The sequence below is a fragment of the Limulus polyphemus genome, unplaced genomic scaffold (assembly GCF_000517525.1).
Source record: "Limulus polyphemus unplaced genomic scaffold, Limulus_polyphemus-2.1.2 Scaffold33, whole genome shotgun sequence".
NCBI lineage: Eukaryota > Metazoa > Arthropoda > Merostomata > Xiphosura > Limulidae > Limulus > Limulus polyphemus.
In genome coordinates this window covers 597,868-616,444 of record NW_013665643.1, presented here as the reverse complement: position 1 = coordinate 616,444, position 18,577 = coordinate 597,868, and the positions used below count along the sequence as shown (strand labels likewise).

The 18,577-nt window shown below is 31.5% G+C and overlaps 1 protein-coding gene across 1 annotated transcript in view; it reads left to right on the top strand.

Moving 5' to 3' along the window:
- The window catches only part of LOC106460283 (mediator of RNA polymerase II transcription subunit 23-like), a 92,158-nt gene that overhangs the window by 44,333 nt on the left and 29,248 nt on the right, over positions 1–18,577 (top strand). Inside the window, 7 exon segments of the mRNA XM_013919975.2 lie at positions 384–553; positions 1,810–2,007; positions 3,600–3,666; positions 7,438–7,491; positions 11,292–11,400; positions 14,817–14,888; positions 16,708–16,818. Coding sequence (XP_013775429.1) covers positions 384–553; positions 1,810–2,007; positions 3,600–3,666; positions 7,438–7,491; positions 11,292–11,400; positions 14,817–14,888; positions 16,708–16,818 — 781 coding nt within the window.

Sequence of the window (18,577 nt, the reverse complement as noted above, 5' to 3'; positions counted from 1 at the left end):
GGCAGTGGAGAATTTCTTAAAGCCATCAAAGGTTTTTGCACAAGTAACAAAATTATGGTTTTATGCTATGTGAAACATCATGATGACTCGGTCACATATCAGTAGACAAACAATACGTCTTAAAGCTTTAAGCCAACCAGATACTAACATACTTCACTGAATAACATAGAAATCTAAAATGTATTAAACAAAAACTACTGTTCAAAATTTACAAGGGCTACAATTCTAATTTGATCCTTGTGTAGGTAGTTTAAAAATTAATTTACATTTTAATGCAAGTATTTAAATAAACAGTTGCAAAGAAGAAAAGTTATACTATAAAAAACCTAGATTCATTGATGCCTGTAAATGCATTTTTTAAAATATTTAATTTATTCTGTTAGTATGGAAAGTACAGCACTGAAGTTGATCATGAGGCTTGGTAATGCGGAGGTGCAACCTCAGTTATCACGCTTCCAGAGTGAGAACAGAAATCAACCAGTCATCTCTGCAGAATCAGAAGAGCTCAACAAAGCTCTTATTCTTACATTAGCACGTGCTATTCATGTGACAGGTGATCTTGGTATTTAGAGTACATGTCCTTTACTTTTGTGTTCACACTTAATTTTTCAAATGTAGAACAAATTATGTAAACCAAAATTTCTAATTTACTAAAATATTGATGATATTATTATTGTATGTTTATAGTCTTGCTGTAAGCAGTTTTTTAAGATCTTCATATGCCCTAAATTAAGCTTCTTTCTGATAATGTGTAAACCTTTATTGGAAATTTTTACTTGTGTTTGATAAAAAAAATTCAAATTCAATAATTCAGATAACAAAATTTAATACTACATGTGGATACATTCACAAACATATTAATGTATAAAAACTTATAATTATGTGGAACTTAAGGCATATAAAATTAACAAACTCTTCCACATGATAAATTCATAACAAATATGATTGAGTGTAAAATATTTGTGCTTTCGTTACTACTAGGATCCATTTTTTTCTGATCCACGAGACACATAAGTGGGGATCTTAATATGAAATCTCTGAATTTAAAAATCATAAAATTACCATAATTTTAGATTCAAACTCAAAATATATTAAGAAATTCCAGTTTTATACTAGCCCCTTCATATGTATTCATTCTATAAAATCCTTGATTTTAATCATTTGTAAGATCTTTTTTCTTTTTTATATTATTCCTTTTTTAAATGTATTTTATAGCTAATGAATGCAATTAATAACATTTGAAATTGTAAAGCATACATTGGATGGAATAAATATTAGTATTAGACATACAAGCAAATATTGAAAAAGTGCATGACACTGAAAAATATGTTCTTGATCTTAGAATATTGCTACATAGTTGTGAATTTACCCTCTTCAAGACATAAAAGCTTCATAATAGGAATATGTTGGCATGTTTGTTTTAATTTTAGACAAAATATTCCTGCTTCTCTCTCTAAAGATCATAACTAATAAAACCAGTTATAGTTTTTTAAACTATGGGATTATATTATAGTAACACTAGTCATATGTGTCCATAACTATTGTCATGTCACAGTTAATACAAGAGTGAACTGGTTAATATTTTTGTCACTGATTTGTCATGTTACGAGTGTAGTAGTTTGAGCTGTATAAGTTTGATGTTTGTTGATAATATATTTTGTAGATTGTAACAAAATGCTAAGATTTTGAGATGATCGCCTAGTTTTGTTATACATTTATCAGTTAAAGTTAATTTTATGCAGTCATCCCATTCCCTGTAATAAGTGGTGCAACTTGGTATCTAACTGTATTTCATTTATCGTTAATCAGGATCCGAAACGCTGTCAGCCACTTGGTGCCAAGACTTGTTGAGTAATATCATGCAAAACACCCCTCTCAGCTGGTCTAATTTCACCCTAATGTGCTTTCCTCCTGTCTTGGCTGAGTTTTTCACTCAATACCAAGTCCAGAAAGAAAATAAAGCACAACTTAAACGCTCAGTGGAAGAAGAATACAGAAAGTGGAAAAGTAAGAGTCTGAAAAATGACATGTTTTGATGTTATTTTTTTACTTGGTGCTGGTACTTGTAATTTTTTGCCCTCCCCTTAAACTTGAGCTTTAAGAATATCTGTAACATACAATTCTTAAACCATTACTGAATGAAAGAGAATCATTAAATATTTGTTTTTATAGATTGATACTAAGAGAGCATTTTGAATTTTGTTTTGAAAGTTAGTATTATAACTTTTTCATTGATATAATGTGAAAAAGCAATTTTAAGAATTTTAAAAATTAACTAACTTCCCTAATCATACTTTGCTACTTTATGACAAATGCATTTATACTCGGTCTGCTATTGTTAAAAAAAACTAGTGTATTAGAAACATAATATTTTCTAAAAAGTTTTGTTCCAAAAAAATTTATATATAAAACAATATCTTAAATCTCAAATTTTATATGCTTAAAAAAAGTCCTGCATGATTGAAGTTACTTATTATTTGCTTTTCTGGTAGATGTGGCATGAGTTGTGTTTGTTATTTGTTTATAGAGTCGTAATTTGCTTTGGTTATTAAAACATGGGCCATATTGGAACCCACATGAGAGTAGTAAGACACTTTTTTTATCAGATGTAATTTCTGAATGTAAGTCTTCCATTGAAAGTGGGATTAAAACATAAATATTATGAGAAAATATTGGTCTTCAAGTTCTGAAGATTCCACTTCTAAAATATCCAGTTACCACCTGGATTGGGTTATAGGAGGTTAGTTAGTTCTAATGAAAATGAAAAACAATAAGATACAAAATAAAAACAGGTTACAAGAAACACACCATGAATGATGTCAAGTAAAACTTAACTACTGAAGTTTAGTTGATATTCTAGTCTACGTAGTTACATAATTGTACAAACAACATAATGATGCCTAGGAGAATATGTACTAATTCCAATATTATAGTACATGAACATCACACAGTTTCCTTTTTAATCAGTATGGAGTTAAAATGTTTACTCAGTTATACAGTAACAATCTTATTGTCCACAAAAGCTAGCTAACATTGATATGCTAGTCACCCAAGGTTGTCTTGGCTTGTTGTGAGAGTAAAATAGATACAACATGATTGACTTAAGATATAACTTGTGTTTTCTATTTAAAGCTGTGTATATATATTAAACAACTACCTTCCCACAAATAGCTTCAGATTGTGAACTGTAGCTTGGATGTATGACATTGTGAGCTTGAACACCCATGTCTGCTCAGAATTTTATGTAGTTTTTTTTTTCCTTCCTCTTCTATATCTTCTTCAGTGTATAAGATGTACAAATGAATTTATAATCTGACAGTGGTTTTTGTATCTATCACTGACGAATCCTACTTCTAGAAATATCTCTTACTTAAGAGCATGTTGATCACCCCCACTTTATATAATTTATATCCTAATTTTGTTTGTTTTATGCAAAGTGTTTTATTTTTGGCCTGTTTTACAAAACTAGTCTTTAAGATACCATCATAGTTCAGAAGATGATCTTTTTTTAGATTTATCTTTAGATTTTAAAATTAACAGTTATGTATCTTTATATATAGATAAACACACATATTTATTTATTTGTGTTTTCTTTGCAGCAATGAGTAATGAAAATGACATTATTGCTCATTTCTCTCTACAAAAAACCACTCCTCTTTTTCTTTGGTAAGTTTATTAAGAAGACACTGTAACCTTAGTTACATTTGTGGTTTTAAATAATATACTACTATCTTGTGTTTAAAGTATCATCAAAGAGTAGACACTAACCTGAATTTGTGTTTAGCTCTTTGGTTGTTAGTGCCAGGACAGACTAAGCACAAAGTTTCTGTGTAAGTTGACCCAGAATTTTGTGTATTGATGATACCTAAAAATTGTAACATAGAAAGTAAAATATTTTAAAAGAGTTTCTAAGGAAATAAAGAAAGTTTAAATTTAAAAAATTTAACAAATTACAGTCTTCATGATCCAAACTTTAATATTTTGTTTACTTGCAGTATTAGGCCATCTTGCTTAAGACTCTGTGTTCTATGTCCTGACATTCTAACCACTGTCCTAGTATTCTACATTGTGTCACACAATTATAGGCTGACTGTTATATTTTTTATGCTTATTGACTAAGAGTTGAAGAAATTGTGAATACTGTACTTGTCAATTCTAATAATTTTCAGATTGATATCGTATACAAACCATAAGATTTAATAAGGTAATTTTTATCAGAATTTTTATTTGATATTTTTTTCTTCATTTAAGTATTCTGATAAAAGTTTTGAAAATATGATCTCTGATATCAGCTTAGATTACCTTTTATTGAGTGGCTCTTTGTAAGTGTTTAATTTTTGTTTATTTAATTCCTGTTTAACCCTTTATCATCTCTACCCGTATATTTACGCATGCTAGACATCATCTCCATCCATACATTTACACCAATTATAGTAATGGAAAAACTCTTCCATAGATGGTAAAAGGTTAAGTACATTTATATGGGTATTAGTTTATGTATATGAGAGTTCATTTTAATGCTGACTAGTGATAATGTCTTCATGACTAATAACATTAATATTGTAGCAACATTGTTGTTACAGCTTCATGTATCATGTAATCAGATTTTGTCTTTTGTTCTCTGTCAGTCTATCTTCAATAATGTTTGACCTAGGCCTATGATCAAATCATTGCAAGTAAATTAATTTTTTTTCTCTAAGAGGTGAAGGTATTGAATGTGTGTGATTTTACATTATTTATTTGAACACAAGTTTGGTTTTAGTGATTATTTTATAAACCAGCTTCTGGTATCTTCTTATTCTGGCTATGATTTACTTATTAATGGATATATCTAGTTTGTTGACGTAAACAAAGATATTCAAGATAACCAATAGAAACTTACTATTAAGCTATGCTATCTCAAAGCTTTAACTGACAAAAACTTAGTACAAGGTAATCTCAGAAGTTCAATAAAATGTATGTCTAAATTTCATAGACTGTTTAATGAACTACACAGATTTATATATAATTTTTTTTTCCATTGTTAAGAAATTAAAATTTTATAATATTCTTTTTTATACACCATGTAGTTACTTTGGAGTACAGGTTTTCAGCCACTTAGGTTAGAGAGTGAAGGTCCACCTGGTAACCATTGAGCTTAACAATAATGATAATTGTGAAAAGCAGCTATGTAAATACTGTGTTTGTTATGAATGATAAAATAATTAAGTTAGTTTAATTCATTCTTCACATAATATCAAAACAAACATCCAAAATGCTTCTAACCTTGTTTTAATTTGGAAAGAGTTGTTAGTAAATGTTAAAAACTTTACATTTTACAGTAAATTATTTTTAAACTTTCTTATTTTGTTAGCCAAACATTGTCACTTTTTTTTTCAATAATGCTTTTAATAGATGATATAAGAGTAGTGGTTCTACATGTTTTTTGAAACTTTTTTTTCAGTTAATAGAAGGTTGTTTTCAAATTCACCAGTTGAGGTTCTGTTTGTATGCAAATTAAAGTGGATGTGGTTGTAGTAAGAGTATATTTCTATCTTTGTTTTATAGCCTCATAAAGGCTTAAAGATAATTGACCGTAAGTTTCCAGATGCAGCTGAGTTTATTGCTACTGAATAATAATTACTTAAATACAAAACAAAATCAAGTTCATTTCAGAATTTACTTTTTTTTAAGATAATGAAGAAAAGATAGAAATGTAAATATAAACATAGTAATGATTTTTTCAAATACTAAAAACTTGTGTTTTGAAATGCTGTTTCAGTGGAACTTTAGGCAGAGTAGACATAGTAGTTTTGAAAACTTTAACGGACTGCAACTGTCTGTTGAAAGGAAATGAGACTAAGTTTCGGCTTCTATAGTGAGGTCTTCTTTAGGTCACTGTAGGTACTTGTGTAGAGTGTTATAAAGGTAGGTGTGGCTATGTGATAAAACTCAGGCTGTGTGAGTTGAGCAAGTGTGGTGATTGGCAGGTGTTGTCAGTAGAACTGTGATATCATCATATTATCTGTAGAGTTTGTTTAGGGTGGTTGTCCACATGTCGATGATGTGCAAACTGTTGTCTCTGTTGACTTCAGGTTGTTGTAGTTTGATGTGGATAGCTTCATTGACTTTTCTTTCTTTCCAGTGGTGAATTTTGTCTAAAATTCTATGTTGATTCCAGTTTATGATATATGCTGTTTTGTAGATATGTTCAGCTAAGATCTGGTTGCATTTTGATGTTCTTTTAATCTTTGTTCTATCATGTGACCAGTTTCTCCAATATAAATGTTACTGCACATTGTATAGGTTATAATGTCAATGGTTGGAATGAGCTTAGGTGTTGGAGACAGCCTGTTAGAACATCTGCACTAGCTTCACCTACTTTCGGTTTCAAAATAAATTCTATGAACAAATCAGTAGGCTTTCTATGGAATTGTTCTCTATGACATTTTCATGGAAGATTTTGAAGCCAGTACCCAACAGACAAGTAAATTGTAACCTAAGATTTGGAAATGCTATGTTGATGACACATTTGTTATTTGGTCTCAAGAATTACCATCACTTAAATATTTCCTCCATCACTTAAATTTTATAAATCCCAGCTTACAATTCACCATGCAGTCAGAAGAAAGCAAGACCCCTTCCTTTTCTGGATGTACTCATTCATCGACAGGATGACTATCTCACCACTGCTGTTTCTAAGAAACCCACCCACACTAACAGATACCTACACTACAGGTCTAACCATCTGAAATCTATTAAGTGAGGAATTATATCAAACACGTTTGTCAGAGCCAGAAAGATTTGTGACAAAAGTCATGTTGAAAAAGAATTAACTTTCCTAGAGAAAGTTTTCAAAAACAATGGATACCCTCCCAGTTTTATATCTTAAAGCCAAGAAAAACAAGATTAAAAGAACAGAAAAATGCAACTAGACAAACACATCCAGATAAATTGGCTTTGGCTGAACATAACTACAAAACAGCATATATCAGAAACTGGGATTAACATAAAATTTTAGACAAAGCTTGCCACTGGAAAGAAAGAAAAAAGTCAAAGAAGTTATCTACATCAAACTACACCAACCTGAACTCAACAGAGACAACAGTTTGCACATTATTGACCTGTAAACAACCACCCTAAACAAACTCTACAGATATTATGATGATGTCACAATCCTACTGACAACAACCACTCAATCAGCACAGCCTGAGTTTTATCATGTGATGGTGGTTACCTTTATAAGTTATCTGAGGAAGGCCTTGGTTTAGAAGCCAAATTGTCACCTCCTTTCTTTCAACAAGTAGTTGCAGTCCATTAAAGTTCTAACCTATTGTGTTTTGAAATGTTTATAATCAGTTCTTCAGAGACTTTTTGTTTTCTTCCCATTTTTCATTCATTTCATTCTGCACATTTTTAGTGTTTTAACTTTTCTCTTGTCTTTATCCAATTCTGTAGCCTTTTATGGAAAATGCTTTTGGAGAATGATAGAATAAGTCCTTTAGCATACAAGTAAGTGGTGTTTTAATCTAGACTTGATATTCTCCTTAATCTATGGTAAATAAATGTTTTCACATATAAATTGTAGTTTGTCTCTTAAACCAGAAATAGTATTTTACTAATGGTAACAGTGTTAGTGGGGTTGGCCAGTTCCAGTGTTATGAAGAAAAAAATCCTCAAACTTAACTCTACAACTGTTGTGAAAGATCATTTCTACTTAAGATTTTACATCATGTTCAATTTGTTTTTATTTCTGCTTCATTTTAGAAGCTTTTGTGGATTTAAGCTTAACTTGATAATGTAATGTTAATGTCTCAGAACATTTTAAGTAGGCAGAAGTTTATGTATTTTTTTTAATAAGCTTTATTTTCAATTTTGTTACAACTAAAAAGTTTTTGGAAATGCTTTTTTTTTCTTCTTTTGCCAAAGTAATGTTTTCTGTTGTAGTAAAGTCCTATTTATCATGTTTACTTTCATGAGATGTATATATATGTATTAAAACTCCTTGTTATTTCTTTGGTTTTACTACACATTTAGCAGTCACTGTGGGATTGTATTACTTTGCTGTGTTTTACTGCTGGGTAAATTACCTGCTGCTAATTATAGTTCACTTACCCAGCTACTTTGGCTTTGTATATACTATTTTTACCAGCGTTTTTGTACTTAATAAACTCAGTCAGCAGTATCACTTTAACTACAACTTTCAATGTCTCTTTTTCTTAAATAAATTTGTTTTCAAATAATTTTCAAACTATTTCTAATGCTTCTGAGTGAGTGAGGAGAAGTTTAAAAAGTGTCAGTACATTCCTATGATACATTTAGTGGTATGTGTTTAACCCTTTCCATATGGGTCAAAGGTCAAGAAAAAAATCTAAATTAAATATCTTATTTTCCCAAAACTACATACTTATAGGACCTTTCATCTCAAATTTAAAGAATTTCTTCCACTAATTTCATTTTTGTAATACAGTGTAAGTAGGTCATAGACAAAGGGTTAATGTTCAGTCTCTGCTCATCCATTTGTAATGAAATATGACAGTACTGTTACTGGGTAAGTTGATAAACTGCAACGCACACAAACATTTTCAAATCTACTGACTAACTTTGCCTACTTCAGAAACATCATCAGAGTGACAGAGGATACAAAGTCATGATTTTCTAATTGTACAAAAGCAGTTAAAAGTAGAGCTAGTGCCAATAAATATAAAACATATAATGTAAATTCAAACATCTAATGTAGGAAATGGTGTTTCTGATAGTGTTGAATTTCCAAAGTTTCATGGAGGAGCATGCCCTCAGACTCCCTTAAGGGTATCATGACTATACAGTCTTGGCTCTGCCTCTGCATCAACAGGGTTACCAACCTAAATTTAAATAGTATCAACAATCTATTTTTAAAGAGAATCAGAATTATACTATAAAGTTTAAAAGACATCTTTATCAGTTAGAGTCAGTTGTATCAACCTGGGATGAAAAGATGCAAGCTAGGGTAAATATTCTATCACATAGTAAAAAGTTTTCTAAACTAAACTGACTCCTCCTTTCAACATCAAATCAATTCAAAAATATCTAGAAATAAATGTAGAAGTTCAAGATTTGTGTGAAGTTAGAACTGGAAGTGTTTGGAAATGGTTACAAGAAAATATTTCATGTGTGAAGTATTTAAACATTAGAAAGAATCACAAAAATGAAAGAACAGAGTAATTCTGTGTGTATTGGTTTGTCTGTTGTTTATAGGTCTTTAAATAAAATTTTGATTATATGTAACATCTGTCCCATTTCAAGGTTGTAAGCCTGAATTTGCTGTTAGTTGTTTTTTTCTTTATAAAAACTTAATAATATAGTATTATTTTATTTCTTTTATACTTGTGTTTTGACTTGAGTTGATATCTCCATCAACTTCCATAATTATCTTGCCACAATTTTTGCTTGTTTAAAGTAAACTTTTTTTTGTGCAGAGTGATTACGGTTTTCAAACAATTTTACAAAAGGAAACAAAAGTAACTTTTAATTATGCAGATAAATTAAGGATAAAAAATGAAGCAAATGCTTATTTACACTTATGCCTACCATTTTGTTTAAGCAATGTTTGATGTGCTTAATAAGAATAGAATTTGAATTTTACATCTTTTAACTTTTCTTCTTTAAATAATATGGGAACCTTAAACCAACTGGACCATGTTCCAGTGTTGTATTCAGGTACACTTATGTCCTACAGCTAAGTTTTAAAAGTATGTACAAATCTTATGCAGAGAATAAAACAAACATGGTCAGTGAAGAAAAGAAACACCAAACTAGTGAACAAATTAACCAAATCTTTATTTCCAATAAAAAGGATACTTGTTTGTGAATTCTTTTCCTCTTCAACAAAATGTGTAACTAGTGAAAAGAAGAAAGAATTCATGAATGACTTAGAGGCCTAATATATTCTTTGACTTGCTACACCCTCTGCAATAGACTATAATTTCAGTGAATTCTGAAATACTGTCTAAAAAAAAGTGTGGTATATCAGAATCTAATGCTGCATATGCCAATTACTATCCCACACAACATTTAGTGCGTAGAAAAATTCTTAACTATTACCAATTTGTACAAGTATCTATTTCATCCCTTAAAACTAGACTGCCATTTCCAGGGTGTGGACACAGTCACATGGTCAAAATGAATTTCTATCTGATGGCATATACAGCCTTCATCCAGATAAAAGGATTAGTACATGTACATGCTTATGAACCTTCAACATTGTTTTAATTAGAATGTCAGAACTACATACAGAACACCTGCATGAAAATTTAGAAAATTTTTCCTGAATATATCTGAGCAAAGATGTATTCTAAAGTAGTTATGGAAGGGTGTAATTCATGACTGTTTCAGTCATTACACCTGATGTTAGCAAACATTAACAAATATTTTATAAATTTAAGCATTCCATGTAGCTCACAATCATAATGTTCACAAACAAAGGCAAACAGTCTTGAGAGCAGTTTGTCAAGCTGTAGCAAATATGGCTGCCAACATTCACTTAACACAGTGTACAACCTTTGGGACAACTAATGCCACATTGTTTATACCGAACACGGTTTACTTCATGAATAATGATGAGTATGTTTGAATAACTATAGCTAACTTTTATCCTCTCATTACTAACAAAGTATCTGTGATATATGTGAATTATAATACGAAGAAATCGTCAAACAATGAGGTACTGTTCATTAAAAAAAATTACATTTTCCTCTAAAATTGGATAAAAAAGTAAACAACTGCCACATTACATATAAGTTCAAATACAAGACATCATTATCATTTTCTACCCGATAAAATCAGAGTTCCTCTTTCATTTTTTCAAACATATATTTAATAAAACAGTAAGAATAAAAAGATTTTAAGTATAACTTATCTTGCCCTAATTTACCAGTTTTTATATTGGTAATATGGATTAAAAATTAGATGTAGCCTAAGGAGAAAATGACTAAACTCCAAACCCATCACATGTAATTAAATAGATCTGAAACAATAATCAAAACAAAGCCACATTCCCAAATGCTATCATGATGGCCATTAACATAAATGGTGGTTCACGTAATAGTGGAATGATACTTGCAAGTGGTGTATGTCTAAGGAAAAACAGATAACATTTCATCAAACAGACTGCTTGATGCATTACCTGTACATACTGCAGCATTAGCCAGACAAATAGCAAACTTCCAACATGAAGACCAACAGTATTTGTATAAGTATTTCTGTTTCCTACAGTAATGTTTTTCATTTTGGAAAAGATTTCACAAAAAACATCTTATACTTTCTCCATACAGAATCTTGGATAGAATAGGTGCTCGTGCTCTTTCAGCTCACTTGAGAACCTTTGCAGATTTTCTTGTTTTTGAATTTGCAAACTCTCCTGGTGGCCAATATGTTAACAGGGTAAGGACTAAAAATGTTTTGCAGAATACCAACAGGGTGAGTCAGAAGTCTTGAAAATTCTGTTACAGTACTTAAACAACTGAAGAATTAACATATTTTCAGTGCCATTTACACACACATCTTCTTACCTGATTGTGAACCTTGCTTTTACGTAGTTAACACTCAGTGTATCTTAGAGATAAGGATAAAAAAAATCATTTAATATATTAAAATCACAAAGGGGTTTAGATTTATTAGTATACAGAATTATATATTTACTTAACCAAAAATTGTGTAAGTAGCTTGGTACTGATACGTATTCTTTATTTTTTACTCTGTACTCTGTGCTGTTGAGTAAAGTAAACGGTTTTACTTAAGATAAAATTTAGTATAGAATCACATATATTCTTGTTCAAACACCATAAAACTAGCTTATTAAAAACCTCATTCCATGTATTTAATGAATTTTAAGTCTCATTTCAATAATATTAATAAAAGATGTGTAAAAAAAGTGAAATACCAAATAATTAGTGAATTGCATCTTATAAAACAGAATTTTGATGAGTAAAATAGAGGTCTGAGGTGTTGATTTAAGGTGGGGCTGTTTTCGTCAATTAAGATAGCTTTTTTATTTTGCATTTATTGATGTTAGATTCTTTTTTAGATCAAAACACAAGCCATACAATCCACACTTTATCCTCCCCTAATTAATTGAATAAAACAGCCCCACCTTAAATAAACACTCCGGAATACCAAGATACCTATATTAGACTGTGAAGCAATATCTGGTCATATGACTTCTTTGTTCTATAATGTGTTTTTATATATACATATATTCATGGATCTCTGTAAACTACTTGTATCTGAGAATGACAAAATCTTTTCAAAATGTCGTACATTTATAATAAATTTTTTCATTACCCTATCAAGCCATCTCAAAAGCTTTAAATTCATAAATTGTATCTTCTGAGATGATGCCACACTTCTGCACACAGTTTAACTCTCTTTCCCTTGCATCTGTCTTAGAGATTTGCATGCCACTAGCCTTGAGGCAACTCCCATCTAATCTCACATGGTCTAAAATGAATTGCAGTACTGCATGATGACATAATCATGTGGCAAAGCCATCTATCAATAGGAGAACAACACATCTGCATATGCAACAACCCCCCTTCCCCCCTATTCATTTGCACTCAAGAACTTCATTTTTCTCCTTGGCACTGTATTAATCAGATGTGTTTCAAATTTTTGAGTTTGTGTTCAATTTCATGATTATTGCATTGTTAATGTAACATTTCAAAAAAGGTTTTTGCAGTCATTCATTGTACTGTCTCCAGTAAAATACCTTTCCAAACTGCAATACCAATGGGTCCTTTTCTTTGGGTCTCCCCACTGTGACCCCCTCCCCACTCATCAACTGGGGCATGAAGATCCTTGCCACATATTATTTCCTAGATACTGGGGTGGTGGACCATGGAGAACCCTCACCAATTGGACTCGTATACTGGGATGATATACTATTGAGTACCAATACGGTGGGAAGTGGGATTGTGGTGTCACTGTCGGTGTAGTGCAGATCACCCTTTATATAGCTATACATATAACACATGCCACTTGTGCCCTCCTCCTTGTAGTCTGTTCAGTTGAGTCGAAGCAAGCATGTATCACTATACCAGGTCTTCCTCCTGTGGTTATATCTGTTCAGTAGAGTTGAGGTGACCACACACTATACACCTGTGCCCTCCTCCTGTGGGCAGCATCTGTTGACTCGAGGTGTGTACAAACTATACTAATCTCTATGGCTTGACTACTGTGCCCTCCTCCCACTGCTGGTGTTGGTCCAATAAAGTCTGAAGGTACAGTCTGAACTCACCCTAACCACACTACATGTATTGGCTCTCTGACCTCTTGAGTGCAAGTACTTAGATGACCATGTTGTTATTCTACTCATTTTCCTCTTTCTCCCTTTCTTCTTGGGCGAAGAATTACCCTAGATGAGATGAAATGTGGTCTCCCACGAGTGTGCCCCTATGGAGCCTCTGCGTTCAGGTGTCATATTCCATAAGCTTCCTTTGAGTGCTTTCTGAAGGGGGCTCATCTGGGTAAAACTTTTCACTAGGCCCTTCACCATTTCAGTGTGGGATTCTAGCTAAATTTTGTGAAGAGGTATGGTGTCATCTTGGAAATTAACATTTTCCTTAACTGAAAATGTATTTCCAATAGATACCTTTTCACATACATTCCTGCCTAACCTTCCCACCTTGGGCACACTTTTGTATTCCTTGCCTCATCAAAATATGAAGTTCTCAAGTGCAAATGCATATGGGGGGTTGTTGAGCATGGAGGTGTGTTGCCCTCCTATGGGTGGAGGGCTTTGCTGCATGATTATGTCATCATGCAGTAGCACAATTCATATTAGTCCATGTGAGATTAGGTGAGAGTTGCCTCAAGGCTAGTGTGCAGATGTGCAGAGAAAGTAGCTAAACTGTGTGGAGAGGTGAATATCTGTTGGAAATACATTTTCAGATAAAGAAAAAGTTAACTTTCAAGTGTCACAGCAGTGAAACTGAATAATCATGCACATATGGTAAAGACAGATGAAGATTGATATATTCAAATACATTAACAAAGTAGTAAAAATATTTATTTGCAGTTACTTTATATGTATGTTTTTTTTCCTTTTTAAAGACTTGTCATTTCATTTTGGTGAGATTAACATGTAAGAAACATTTTTAAAGAAACAATAAATTTTGGATTCAGACAGTCTTTTTTCATGTTACATGACAATGAATGCTTTAACAAGTTATTTATATTTTTTTCCTTAAAAAAGCAATGGCCCTTAGATTTTAAAACTCTAATAAGTGACTTTTATGACTTGCCAAAAATATTTTGGATTATTTGGTCAACAAAAATGCTTATTGTTAAGGTAATAAATAAACTTGATATACTATTGTTTCAGTATTGTATGTTAAGAAATCTAATCCAATGCTAACCATACAGATCAGAACTAAAAATTAATTTTTAGATTACTCTTTTCAGAGTATAAAGTAAAAACAGACATTTCCAGGTTGTATGTAAACTTGAAAATTTATACGTCATTTAATTAATATAAGATTAATAAGGCGCAGGTTGTCCTGTAGTAGATCTCTGAATTTTGAAGCCACTGAACTGAGTTTAAATCTGTGTGACACTGCAAAGTTTCCCCTCATTTTAAACTGTGGGAGAATTATAAGAGTGACAGTCAATCCATTAGCTTGGATGGTAAATAGTATGGAGCTGTTTTGATGACTGGATGGTAGCAAGTAGCTTTAATAACTTTGCCATAAATACAAATAGTTAAATTAATCTTTTAAAATGTTCATCTCAGATATTGTCAGCCTCTAAAACTTGCAGTTTACTGTGTATGACAGATGAATTCTGTTTGTGTTCTCCTGCAGTATATTGATGCTTTGAATAACCTGATTTGGAAGTGCCATGTCATTACCTTGGATAGATTGATTCTGTGTCTGGTGAGTAGGTTTTCAATTTTTTATCATAATCAAAAAAGAGCCTCTTGTTCCTGGAAATTCAAAAGTTTCCATGAATCTCTTTGTCATGAATGTTTTCTCTATTCAACGCCTAGTCTTTGAGTCAATGAGACTGAACTTGGGGGATTGGGTGGGTGACAGAAACATATATACTCTAATAAAGGGTTCAATCTGTTAACCTCTAAAACCACACTTTACTGCCAAAAAACTTGTCTTTCAATGATGTTCTGCCACAAAGATGTGGAGATTTAGGGGGTTGCAAAAAGTAAAAAATAGTGTTCATGTTGGTGTAATACAATTGGCCAAGTAAAAACTACTTTGAATATTAGATCCTGATTGGTGTAAAACAGAGATGCAACCATTGATTGGTTTATATTTCCTCATGTGCCATTCTGGTGCTGCTACTACAGCTAGGCTTTACTTCCTCATAGTCTGGAAACTAGTGTGCATTTGGCCACCATGTTGAACAGATCAGATTCCAGGTATGACAGGGAGCTCAAAATCTTAATCTAGAATTTAAACAGAGAGTACCAGAATAGCTTGTTTGGGAATCAATCCACTAAAAAGTCTCCCTGACTTGCAGACTGTGTGCTAAATCATGCATCAAGAATGCTATGAGTGTTATTGTAATGTAAATTGCCAAAATGCAAAGTATCAATTGGTTATAGTTTAGTAATGATGCCAAGACACACAATGAATATTGATTGTTAACTTGTACTGTGAATGCCATGTAAATGTAACTCAGTTGCCATGATATGAAGTGCACATTGTTTATAGTTTAGTAATGGTGCCAAGACACACAATGAATATTGATTGTTAACTTGTACTGTGAATGCCATGTTAATGTAAATCAGTTGCCAAGATACAAAGTGCACATTGTTTATAGTTTAGTAATGGTGCCAAGACACACAATGAATATTGATTGTTAACTTGTACTGTGAATGCCATGTTAATGTAAATCAGTTGTCAAGATACAAAGTGCACATTAATTCTCTGTACTGAGTGCCTAGTAAATTTAAATCAATTGTTAATATACAAGTCTTTTACTTCTCTACAGAAGGTGATTATTTTTTCTGTCCATCATAAGTGTGATGTTAGTGTATTATTATTATGCTAACACTTTAAAATCATGTGTCAAGACACAGAATACTTATTGATATTATGTTATGTACCACAATAACATTTTAGTATGAACTAAGTATATTCTGTGTATTATCAATTTGGAACATTGCCAAGACAAGAAAATTTATGCTTATTAATTTTATGTGTAATGAGTTTTATGTTACTTTTAGGGAGATGTAAAGACTTAAAGTATCCACTATATGTTTTGTTATTGTTGTGTAAATGAAATCCAGTGAAAAGTATTGTAATTGATGAAGATGGAACAAACTTATGTTGATATATTATTTACAAAAAAATATTTTTTTATTATTATGCATGTTTGTAGGTTATGATTTGTTTGCATTTTTTTATCACATTGAAAACTGTTTATGGTCTGTTTTTGTGATTTGTGTGTAAAAACATATTTTAAGGTCAGGGTATTGTTTTGATAATCATTATCTATTTTTTAAACTGTACCTGTGTTTTACATGGACTCCCCAAGCCTTTTTATCTGTGGTCTTGAAACAATCTGGTGGGATTTTTGCAGAGTCCTTTATCCAGCTTCATAAAGACCAAACAAAAAAAGCAGAAGGAATCTAAAAAAAAAAATGCCCACATATTGAATACACTGCATAAATCTATCCTAAAAATAAATCAAGGAACTGTTACCATTAAATTATTGGTTGAAATGTTTCCGTAGGCACTGAGAAGTTTTGAAGGCAATGAAGCTCAGGTCTGTTTCTTCATCATTCACATGCTCTTATTGAGACCAGAAGAGTTTAAGAACAGGGTATATGATTTTGTGAAAGATGTGAGTATAAGTGCATGTTTCAAAAGTACTGAAAATAACTTTTTATGGTAATGTTGTTGTTGTTTTTTTGTCCAGTATATGCAGCTGTGTTGCTAGATGTATAGCCCATGACTTTTGTTTGCTGGTGCATTCAACAATTATTGACTGGTTATGAGGGCAGGAAATGATCTGTTGTTTAGACTGATGCATACTTTATATGTTTATTGGTATGATCACATGATGATGAGCTGTTATATTTTGAAAATTGAACAATTTCTAAATCTGATTGATTTTATATTAATTTTGAAGATAAGATCAAAACAGTCAATGAAATGTTAAACTTTAAGATTTACATGTAGGATAAATACACTATGTGACAGTGTTAATGAATCAGGTTTTAGTAAAACTAAAAACAGAAGAGGAGTGGTGATAGAATAAAACAACTACTGATTGGTGATTTAAAAGTTCAGTATAAAATTTGCCTAGAATTCTGGTAAGATTTCCAGTGTTGTTTGTAAATTAGGGCTAAATGAATCAGTGTGTTTTTATTGTGTTGCAAAAAATTGTTGTCTACAAAGTTCTTCTGCCTAAACAACTCTGCAGCTCTTCATTTATGAGTAACTGAAATCTTACACTATATGTTCACATTTATTTTAATGGATTTGAGCAAATTGTTTGTAATTAGGCATAAGTGAAGCAGCTTGTTTTTACTGTGCTGTAAAAATTATTATCTGGATAGTTCTGCTATGATGTTGCATACAAGGCAACAGCCTTGACAACCAGGCAACATGGATGGGAATTGTTGTCCAGCTTTCAAGGCAACATTGAAGAATGTTTCATACTGTGTGATGTGCTCTTGGCCAATTATGGCAAATAATTCATTGAGCCCAGTTGAATATAGCCATTTTAGACCTTTATGTATTGCTGTGTACAAGTCTAGAAAAAGTATGGTTAATGTGTTTAATGCAAAACTGTGATTTCAAAATTATATTTTATGTGATGTTTGAGCTCTGTTATTGTGCATGTGTGTGCATATATATATCAGAATATGACACTTTCATTGAATTCAAAATCTATTTTAATTGACTTTGCACAAGGAAGATTCATTAACCTTGCATTACAGATATCAATTATGTTCAGTGTACTATGTCATGATATAAAAGACTGTTTAGATATTATTGCTTAATTTATTTTTGTGAGTGAATATTTTATTATTGTTTAGTTTTTGTTATAATAAATGTTAAAAGCAAACGATTGTAGGAAGTTTTGTTAATAATTCATTGATGTTGAGATTATCGAACATGATGTGCAGTACATTGACATCAAGAATATAGAAGGTGGATACAAGATTAAGTGATAAAGATATAAATTGCATGAGATGAGTGGAAACAGCAGACAAATGATAGCAGAAGAAGGTAAAGTTACAAAAGTTTTGCATGAAGCAAACTACCAAAGAAGTGATAAGCCTAATGGTTAATATGTTACATTAAGACTAGCAATAGAAATGAAGTTAAGAAAAATAATTTATTACGTCAAAGCATGATTCTAAAGTAATTGAATCAGCCTCAGTACAGGAACAGAGGATTTTCAGAAGAAAGAAGACCAAACGATTAAGGTAACTCGCACCACGTGTAAGTGAATCACATACAGGATACTAGTATGATAGTAATAGAAAAGGCAGTTCGGCTTGTCAACTGAAATTCCAAAGTAATTGAATAGGCCTAAGTGGACTTTTCACAAGAAGAAGATAACTATATATATATATATATATATATATAGT